The following is a 10,879-nucleotide window of genomic DNA, read 5'->3' on the forward strand; positions in this document are numbered from 1 at the left end:
ACTACGATGGAAGCGATTGCATGCAAATAAATGTCAACTTGCAAGCAAACACTCGCTTCCATTGTGTGACACCTTAATGCTACGTTTTGACAGAGCAAATGAATTGAACAACTCAGTTGAACTCAATTGACTTGCCAAAAGTTGAACATGTTCAACTTTCTTTTTGTTCAAGTGAATTGAATTAAGGTGTTAACACGTTTGATTCAAGCGACTTGTTCAATTCACTTGCCTTATCTAAACGTAGCATAACGGTCAAAATTTGCAGTATATGCGCTATCTTATATGCGCAAATAACCAGCATGAGTTAATCGCCAGAAATTTGTATGGCGAAAGACATCCAACGCGGGTTTTCTCAAAATTAGGAACTTTTCATAAAAAGCTATTTGGTACCGGTTATGGAGGATGGTGTCCGCTACAACACCTACCAAATATTTTTTCGATTAAGGTGCGAAATTTTGCGAAATTGAACCTTAGATGCCTTTCGCCATACTGATTTCAGAAAGTTAACTCCTAGTGTGCCGATGTTAGCACGCTCAAAGCAGGCGATTCATTAACGAAGCAAGCATCAAATCTTATGTTTTCTTCCTCTCGGGTGAGGGATGATGGCATAGCCAAATTTAACGTTACGTGATTGGTGGACTTTCTTTAAGGAAAATCCCTTAGGGGCAAGCCAGAGTAAACGCGACGAGCGATGCGACGCGACGCGACTCACGTAAAAGAACAATAATCATTATCATCAGGCTGTCAGATTGCACTGTCGCGTCGCGTCGCATCGCACGTCGCGCTTACTCTGGCTTGCCCCTTAGTCTACGCCACGCGAAACCTGATATATTTTTAGCTAGTAGTTTTTTGTTTTTAAAAAACAATGTTTTTTCGTATGAAAATTCACATTTCTGAACCCCCTCCCTCTTTAAGAGTTACGCAATCCTTAAACATTCCCTAATAAACACCAATTAAATGTTATTTATTCTTATGTGTGTTAATAAATATATACTTAAAGCACATGCTTGTAAAAATGCGTACCCTTGCCCCACCGGTGGGGTAAGAGTGCGTTTTTCACGTGTCTTGCAATAAGGGCTCTACTGAAACAAATATTAATAATTTAAATATTTTGTCCGCCATTGATTTTATATGCAGAAGCTTGCTTCATAAGGGCCACATGATCGATTGAAAACTAAGTGCGTACTCTTGCCCCACTCTACTCTACAGGCTTTAAGGTCAAAACGCATAACGAAAGATTTATTTTCTTCTTTTAGGAATCCAACGTGCTTTTGGTGATTATTTAAATTAAGTAGGATTTGATTTCTTGTTTAATGTTTATACAATTCGGTGCTATGGGTTACTAAGGGCATGGACCATTTACAAAAGAAACAACAGCCCTTGTCGGATGTCGCTACTGAATACCGTTACAAGCTGCAGAAATTGGTGCAGCTTCTCCACAGATTCCGCAAACAGCTTCAAGTCAAGACAAAATTTTCAAAACGACTTATCTGCTTTTGTAAACAAAGATTCAAACGACGATTTGATGAATCTGATAGCTCTCCCACGCAAACCAACACCATCAATAGGTAGCTGAAGGATTCCGCTACCTGTTGGTGGTGTTGGTTTACGTGGGAGAGCTATCAGATTCGTCAAATCGTCGTTTGATTCTTTGTTTACAAAAGCAGATATGTCGTTTTGAAAATTTTGTCTTGAAGTCGTCCATAAAGAAGGTTTTTAGGGTAATGTTTGTACTCCTATCCCCACTCTTCAAATGATAGCCATAGTTGTGTTGGTTGAGTGCTCTGGTAACACACTTTTCACTTTTTCTCCATCGGTAATGCGTAGGCCTCTACTCCACATCACCTGCCTTTTTATAGTCGGTATACGCTATGCTCAGGTTTCTTTACTTGTGCGTGGCCTGCCCAGCAACGACTGCATCAATCATGACTTGACCCTTGCAGCCTCGAGTGTCTCGTCGACAACCTTTTTGTTCCTCGGTCATCCTTGACGTCTAAATGGTTCTGCACCCTCCTTGCTACTACCGATGACAGCACTTTGTACAGACTCGAAAGGCACGTTATTGGTCTGTACTGTTCCGATCCTTCGGCAGAAGATAAGTGACACCCCTAGCGATGAATTCCGGTAGCTGCCCGGGGTTATATAGCACTGTGTTGAAGCATTTCGCCATCCGCCCGTGGACCGTTTATTTTTATACTGAAAATTGTGTACAAAATCGGGTCCTGGTGCAGCCCAATTCCTGGTATACCGGGTAGCCTCACGCATGTTTTGGGCGGTCACGTTGATACCGGTCATGTCTCCAATTCCACCACAATATTGCTCTTCTTCTGCCATCCACACCCCATTGCCGTTGTGTATGACGGGGTTCTCCCATAGATTGGACCAAAACTGCGTGACTTCTACAATCTCCGGAAGCTCTTCGCCAAAGACGGCTTTGTCGTTTCGGATGTGGTTGTAGAACTCTCTTTCGTTGATGTTGAACATTCGGTTTTGCTCCTTCCCCTTCGAACATTCTCCATAACCTCGCAGTCGTTAGGCAAAAGCACTCAAACGCTGTACACGGGTGTCGAGGATCTCAGTCATGTTCGCCTCGGTGAGATCACGGAGTTCTGTGGGTTTCACAATTCAGCAACATTCCGAACTAGCCTGGTTGATCGATTCCTCTGCATTCATTTCATTTATTTAGGTAACATCTAAACAGATAACACTGAATCAACAATTTGACGCCACAATGCACGGTTCGAGGCCGCATCTCTCCATCCTCGGATACGCCCCACGCTCGCCAAGTCGTTCTGCACCTGGTCTGCCCATCTCGCTCGCTGCGCTCCACGTCGTCTCGTACCTGCCGGATCGGAAGCGAACACCATCTTTGCAGGGTTGCTGTCCGGCATTCTTGCAACATGCCCTGCCCATCGTACCCTTCCGGCTTTAGCTACCTTCTGGATACTGGGTTCGCCGTACAGCTGGGCGAGCTCATGGTTCATTCTTCGCCGCCACACACCGTCTTCTTGCACACCGCCAAAGATGGTCCTAAGCACCCATCTCTCGAATACTCCGATTTTCATGTCCGTACAGGACAACCGGTCTTATTAGCGTCTCGTACATGACACATTTGGTGCGGTGGCAAATCTTTTTTGACCGCAGTTTCTTCTGGAGCCCGTAGTAGGCCCGACTTCCACAGATGATGCGCCTTCGTATTTAACGACTAACATTGTTGTCAGCCGTTAGCAAGGATCCGAGGTAGACGAATTCCTCGACCACCTCGAAAGTATCCCCGTCTATCGTAACACTGCTTCCCAGGCGGGCCCTGTCGCGCTCGGTTCCGCCCACAAGCATGTACTTTGTCTTTGACGCATTCACCACCAGTCCAACTTTTGTTGCTTCACGTTTCAGGCGGGTGTACAGTTCTGCCACCTTTGCAAATGTTCGGCCGACAATGTCCATGTCATCCGCGAAGCAAATAAATTGACTGGATCTGTTGAAAATCGTACCCCGGCTGTTACACCCGGCTCTCCGCATGACACCTTCTAGCGCAATGTTGAACAACAGGCACGAAAGTCCATCACCTTGTCTTAGTCCCCGGCGCGATTCGAACGAACTGGGGTGTTCGCCCGAAATCTTCACACAGTTTTGCACACCATCCACCGTTGCTTTGATCAGTCTGGTAAGCTTCGCATGATTCCTCTGCTTGTACTGTGTTAATCGACCAACCTTTGACCGCAGTGTGGCGATGCGGGTCTCCAGACGTCGCATCCACGCGTGTTTTCGTGCGTGGGTGCGTTCGCTTCCATCACTCTCTCCTGTTGGGCGCTTTCGCAATCCCAACGTTCTTACTACAGCCACTGCAGCCGAATACACGATAAATTGCAGCTCCTCAAGGTTCTCCACGGTTTTCAAGTACTGTGGCAAAATATCCTGATTAAGAATGCTTACTGTATTCATCAATTGATAGGAGTACTGCAACTTGGGTATCCGATGTCGGGACATGATTAGCTAGTTCGTCCTTCAATTGCTGTCGTTGCAATTCCACTGTTGGTCCTGGAGCGGCGGGTGCAATCGAATCGCGACGGTTACTTGCGATTGATGCATCCAACCCAACAGAACTCCTTCTCGACGTATCGCTCGATCTTGCCTCCTTCTCTTCTTCTACTATTATTATTATTATTGTCTCCAGGGGGTCTCCAGTAGCCTTGCGAGCAAAGGCGTAGGATTGCCAATTCGGAGATGGCGAGTTCGATTCTCGGTCCGGCCTAGGATATTTTCGGGTAGGAAACATTCTCGACACTCTGGGCATAGTGTATCCATTGTATTTGCCACGTAAGATACATGCTCATGCAATAGCGGGCAATGCAAAGCTTCCAATTAATAACTGAGGAAATGCTAATAGAATACTAAGTTGGAAAGCAGGCCAAGTTCCAGTTGGAATGTAGAGCCATTGAAGAAGATTATTGTCTTTATTAACGGCCCTAGGCCGGTTCACCTCTTGGTCCGTATAGACTTCAAGGCCCATACTCCAGGAAGTTCTTGGATGAACTGGAAAGGAACAGCTATGGAAAGGGTATCCGCTTTGGTTTACTAGATCGAATAGAACATGAGCCATTTTTAAAAAGAGTTGACAGTCCTTTGGTTACGCATGTAGACCTCGAAGTAGACCTATACTCCAAAAAATTCTTGGATGACCTGAAACTGAACAGTTATTGAAGACATATCCAATCTGTTTTATGAAACCAGTTTTTAAAGGAGATAGAATCCTTTTGGTTATAGGTGTGGATCTTAAGGTCTTAGTTACGCGTCTAGACTCCAGGGAATTCTCGGATGACTTGGAATGGAACACTTATTGAAGATACAAAATAGCTACTTAGTTCTTTCTATGCACTCTTAGAAAGCCTTCTAATAGGTTTACTTTTTGATGACAATATTGCTTAAAATTCTTTTTACGTCACGTGTCGTAATACGAAGTGACGTATAAAAAAGTGTCGTAAAAAAAGGGAGATACGAGAGAAAACAAGGATATATCGCTGAACCGAGATGACAGTTTAAAGCTATGTTTGGACTTGTTTCGGATTAATTCAAATACCAACTTCTTTTCACCAAATCCTTTGTTTTCCCATTATCTTTTTAAACTCTTGATCACTGTACGATTTTCTAGTACTTAGGGTAGTGTTATCAGTTGTAATAAAGCAGTTTAGTCTATCGCTAGTATTTTTCCGTGGAGAGAAAACGACCCTTCTCTTGAATGTTTGTCTACACGTGATGGAAAATTAAAAAAAAAACATCAAACTGCTTTAAATAGATAATTCAATCTCATTGGACTATTCGCTTAAGTAATGTTTCCTAATCGAAACAAGTACCTACTTTACCATAATTTTCAACTGGCAAAATCATGTTTTGCTAATTTCGACTCCATTTACCAATGGCCTAACACCTTAACACCTAATAGAACGTAATTCTCACGATTTGAAAGATTCCGAATACAGAAAAAACAGTTAAACAACTTCGACAGTAAAGGGGAAAGTCACATTAAAAGTCATATAAGTATACAACAAATAATTAATAAATTAATAGGATTTTAGTCAACAAACTAGGAGGCCAAGAGAGACCATTAGTCGCACATGAGACGGTATGGCGACGACAAAAGTTGAAGATGAATTTCGAGTGAAGTTTGAAAGAAGAGCTGCCGCTGTTCATGATCGCATGCTGCAGAATGTTGCCTCCAATGTCTCAATCAAAATCAAAATAACTCATTGAAGACTGATTGTGCGTTTTCTTTCGGAAACTCACCCATCTCTCGAATTTGATTTGTTCCTACGGAGGCTGGGAAGCGGGCCATCTCGGCATTAGAGCTCACCCTGCTCGCCGCCCCTTTTGATGACCTTCAGCTTCTCTTGCTTTGGCTTCGGAGTGTCGTTGGGAATCTTTTCGTGGATAGGAGCCGGATCAACGGTCCGCTCCGGAGCGGGAGTCGTGGTGGGTGTGGCCTTCTCCTTCTTTTTCTCTTTCTTGGCGGGCGCTTCCGTTGAAGGAGCGGGTTTTTCCGTTACCGGTACCGGCTTCTCCGTGGCGGGAGTGGGCTTTTCCTTGGGAGGAACTGGCTTCTCTGCAGCCGGCTTTTTGGGTGGAGCTGCGGTAGTGGTGGTTGGCTTAGGTGCAGCCTTCTCCGTCGTGGTAGTCGGCTTTGGAGTAGTGGTCACCGGCTTCTCGGTGGTTGGCTTCGGTGTGGTTGTGGGTTTTGGAGTTGTGGTGGTTGTCACTGGTTTTGGGATAAATCTCGTTAATTGAATTGAAAACATTCCATACGTTAGGCATTTTAAATCTTGGGGATGTACAAAATATTTGAAAAAACCCATTCTCCGGAAGACCAAATCCCAAATTTTGATATTGGAAGGTTTTTTATAATAAATCTTTCCTGAATTCAAGCCTAGTTTCATAATGCCAAGAAGTTTTTTAGCACGAGTCGTACGATCGTTCCTCGGGTTGCTCGATTTCTAGTTGGTTTACTTGAATTGGCACACTTTAGTTTCAAACTAACCCACAAAAATATTAAAAGGAATTCATGGTTCTTAGTGCCCGACTGTAGCTTCAAGTAGAAGGCGATCTCCAGAAAAAGGTTTATGAAACATTTGAAAACAAGTGTTAAGATTTGTTTGTAGGATGTAGGATGCTCTGTTGGTAAGATGTAGGTTAGTTAAAATCACACATTTTTGTTAATCAAACGCATGTGTACTTGCGCGTAACCCAATTTTACAGTTCACCGCCGTAATAATCGTCCACTGAGTGTGATCATATAAAAAATAAATTTTACAATCGATACAATTTGGAATTTGGAAGCGGATACATACCTGGCTTTTTAGTTGTTGTAGTGGTGGTAGTTGGCTTTGGAGTTGTTGTCGTTGTCGTCGTCGTCGTCGTTGGCGCTGCAGTGGTAGTGGTTGGCTTGGGCGTAGTCGTTGTTGTTGTTGTCGTCGTTACTTCCGGCTTCTTACTGCCTTCCCCCGCAGGCTCAAACCGTACATTTTGAACGCTCATCTTCGGCACCTTCGGAATTGGAACTCTGGCTAGGAATTTGTTGAACGGCGATCCCAAAAGCAAGTAGTCTCCCAATTCGGCAACATGCGACACCGATGACACCGACTTATCGAACCCATGCAGTGATCCAACAATGTTTCCCTTCCAGTCTAGCCGTACCAGAGTCACACGATCCGCCACGAGGAACCTCATTGTCTCGAAGTGACCAATGGCGTGTAGAAGTCGTTGACTGTGAACAGTGGGCCACACCTGATGTAGAATCCGGAACGGCAACTCTGCTATCATGAGCATGCGGGAGCAAAACTTTCGTACCAACGGCACTCGAGACATGAGGCGAGTTAACGAAGGATTCTCCTCATCGGCGGCCATAACCAGTGGAGCCCATAGACCTTCCTCGTTTGCAATCAAGTTATCTGGCATCCCAGGTAAACCATCTACGAAGATATCGTCCGTTCCGGCCTTGGGTCCCTTCAGATAGTACCGATGAATCAATGACGACATCGTTTCTGCAACCACCACAAAGTCTTCATTCGGACTGAGCGCCAGCCCGTTGGCAAAATACAGTCGATCCAGAAGAACGGTATTCTTCTTTGTTTTTCTATCGTAGTGGAATAACCGTCCCGAAGGGTTGGAAAACAGACTGAACACACCGTCCATTAGTTCGAAATCTGACGTCGATTCGGTCCAGTAGATATCTCCATTCTTGGCAACTGCCACACTGTTAAATAATCGTGGCTTACGGTTGACTCCCTTGCCTTCAAGAATCGTATCTCTGGAAACTAATTGGAACTTGTCCTTAGTGCTAAGATCCACCAACCAGATGCCATAGTACGCATCGGCAACAATCAGGTTGTTTCCTTGCGTATCGAACGCCATTCCCAGTGGGCGTCCACAGACGTCCTCCTCTGCGGTAGATTCTGAAATAGTACAACAAGTCGCAGATCAATGCTACAGTAGGTTGCAAATCTTCCAGAACAGAGCTGAAACAAAACTCACCGCATGGTTTGCCAAACTTGGCTACGTGTGTGATGTGTTGGCCAACGATGGCAACTACCTCGCCACCGTGAATGGAGGTGAAGATTTGTTTATCGCGTACCAAGATCGCCTCCGGGCCATACAGTTTTCCTTCGTATAACCGTTCGGCGTTGTCGAGATGGTTGTTCAGCTCCAGACCACCCTTCAGTTCTTTCAGCGGCGGTATGCTGGGGAATGGTTGATGGATGAATATATAATGAATGTTCACTCATCTTTTGAATATTATATTTCAAATACGAATAATATAAATTAGTATCCAAGTCACTTGACTTCAATGCGAATTGTACATTTTTATACAATTCGTTTGAATGGAAACAAAAATGAACACGATCAACTTTTGAGAAATCAATTCCATTCTCCTTAGTTGATCAATAAGTCACTTGCCCTATCTAACCGGTCCAGCTTCGAAAAACTGCACATTAACAACAGAAGAAAAACAACGAATAGATAGCATGAACCCCACTTCCGTGCGCAACAAAGGCCACGCCGACCTTTGGTATAAGATAAGCAGCAAACAAACAGGGCCCTCCTTAGCCGTGCAGTAAGACGCGCGGCTACAAAGCAAGACCATGCTGAGGGTGGCTGGGTTCGATTCTCGGTGCCGGTCTAGGCAATTTTCGGATTGGAAATTGTCTCGACTTCCCTGGGCATAAAAGTATCATCGTGTTAGCCTCATGATATAAGAATGCAAAAATGGTAACCTGGCTTAGAAACCTCGCAGTTAATAACTGTGGAAGTGCTTAATGAACACTAAGCTGCGAGGCGGCTCTGTCCCAGTGTGGGGATGTAATGCCAATAAGAAGAAGAAAGAAGAAGAAGAAGCAGCAAACACATAAGCTTTGCAATTGATCAACAAATCATGCATTTAAGTTATTTATTCAAACAGATAGATGCAACACTTCATACCGTAACCATCTTATCGTTACGAAAAGAAGAGACAATGAAACAATGGATGGACAAGAACCACCAAAAAATCACCACTTAGCGATGAATAACTTAAATACCTATACGTGCGACGACGGTCATAGTGAAAGTCATCATCATCGGTTTTCTTACACTGATGGATTAGCTTAGCAGCACGTCTACGACGCAACTGCAAAAGTCGCATACAGATGCACACTCGAGTTGAACTTTGACTCACCTGAAACCTTCGAAGGGGAACGTTGTCTTCGGTGGCAGTCCCGGTATCAGAACCACCAGGAAGAAAAACACCAGGAAATTAACGACCCTGATGCGGATTTTGTACAGCAGACCCATCCTGTTTTCACGGGTGCTTCCCTACCCTCACCGCAATCAATTAGCAATTGTTACGTGTCCGCGGATGTTGCTACCGGCAGTCTGAAAAGTAGTTTGTTATTGGTTTATCTCACGTTATTTGGCATGAAGTAACGATATTTTCAGCACATTCAAATAGATGATCAATCCGAAGATACCTCTAAAGCAATTATCGAGGATGACCCCGGAACGAATCACTCAGAATTCCGAAAAAAAACTTGATGACACGGCACAAATCTGGTGGAACGACCGCTACGACGAGAAAGAAAAAGTCAACTGCGGATGGCCGATGATGGTTGACGAGAAGTGCGAGAAGAGAAACGTCATCGCGGCTCATCTATAAAAGTTCACAGTTGATCGAAACTGTCAGTTTTGCCTATCGGGTCGGGGCCGTTCAAATATGACGTCACATAACACCGAGGGGTGCAACTCGGCCGCACAGTATCAGAGATGCCAGATTTGAAGACATGTCTTCAATTTGAAGACATTTGAATCTCTGTGAAGACATTTATTTCGTGAAGACATTTTGAAGACTTTTCAAAATATTTGAAGACTTATCTACTTATTTGAAGATACTTGAAGACAATCAATAAGCCAGCGAGAGAAAATATAATTTTATTTCTTAGTTATAAATTCTGCGACTTCTATATATGGTCGGGGTTCAGCCAAATCACACCAAGCGCCAATGAAATATTTCCTATTTTTTACCAAAGTTTCCATGTAATAGATTCACTTGGTCAAAAATCGCATCGGAAATCGTTCAACGCCATAGCTGAGGATCCCTTACAACAAATGTACGCATGACTTAACATGAAATACTTTCCGTTTGTGTTTTGTGAACAAAATATCACAATATAGTCACAAAGCCGCTTGGTGCGGTTTGGCTGAATCCCAACCATATGTAAATTATGCAAAAAAAATACAAAAGTTATAATAGTCTTTGTCTGGGGCTTAGAATCTCAAACATAAAAATACATTCACACTAGCTGGCTGATAAATGCAACGCATTTTAGACTTCATACGTACGCACTTAACTTGGAGTTGGGCGCTGGTTAAAAAAATCCCGATGGCGTGTATGTAAAAAGGTATTTCGATCATTAAATTGGAATTGCCGTTTTATTTTACGGCAAAAATATATTGAACTCTTCTATGACTTGATTTAATCTATTCAATCGTTGAGCTAGAACCTGATCTTTTTCATTTGATCTTTTCGGTATGTCCTGTGACTTTCGATTAAATATTCGACGGGAAACTCTTTGAATTTTCTGTGAATTTTTAAAAGAATTTCCGATGAAAATTATGAGGAATTTCTTGTCTATATTCAAGAGAATTGAAATTGTAAATTCAGTACAAAATTTATATTTAATAATTTCCGTAAAAAAAAACATTTAAAAAATCCTCCAAAATTTAAACGGAAAATTCATCTTGATTTCCACAATTCCCACAATAAATCCCTTTTAATTTCCACAAGAAAATTGTCTCAATAAATTTTCATTAAAAATTCTTACGAATGTCAATAAGAAATTGAAATTATGCTGGTGTT

At 43.1% G+C, this 10,879-nt stretch overlaps 1 protein-coding gene across 3 annotated transcripts; it reads right to left on the reverse strand.

Moving 5' to 3' along the window:
* Positions 1-5,081: 5,081 nt before the first annotated feature.
* On the reverse strand, positions 5,082-9,650 carry LOC134227862 (adipocyte plasma membrane-associated protein Hemomucin). 3 transcript variants are annotated; one of them, XM_062709570.1, is made up of 6 exons: positions 9,495-9,650; positions 9,203-9,399; positions 8,023-8,228; positions 6,840-7,943; positions 6,725-6,770; positions 6,120-6,250 (listed from the first exon to the last, which is right to left on the reverse strand). In XM_062709570.1, exons 2-5 carry the CDS (start codon positions 9,316-9,318, stop codon positions 6,742-6,744), a joined length of 1,455 nt encoding a protein of 484 aa, XP_062565554.1. In that variant the 5' UTR covers positions 9,319-9,399; positions 9,495-9,650; the 3' UTR covers positions 6,120-6,250; positions 6,725-6,741. The 3 variants fall into 3 exon arrangements, with proteins under 3 accessions (XP_062565537.1, XP_062565544.1, XP_062565554.1); XM_062709553.1 differs by lacking the exon at positions 6,725-6,770 and having other exon boundaries at positions 5,082-6,250; XM_062709560.1 differs by lacking the exon at positions 6,725-6,770 and having other exon boundaries at positions 5,082-6,250; positions 9,466-9,619.
* Positions 9,651-10,879: the final 1,229 nt, after the last annotated feature.

Source organism: Armigeres subalbatus, chromosome 1 (assembly GCF_024139115.2).
Source record: "Armigeres subalbatus isolate Guangzhou_Male chromosome 1, GZ_Asu_2, whole genome shotgun sequence".
Lineage (NCBI taxonomy): Eukaryota > Metazoa > Arthropoda > Insecta > Diptera > Culicidae > Armigeres > Armigeres subalbatus.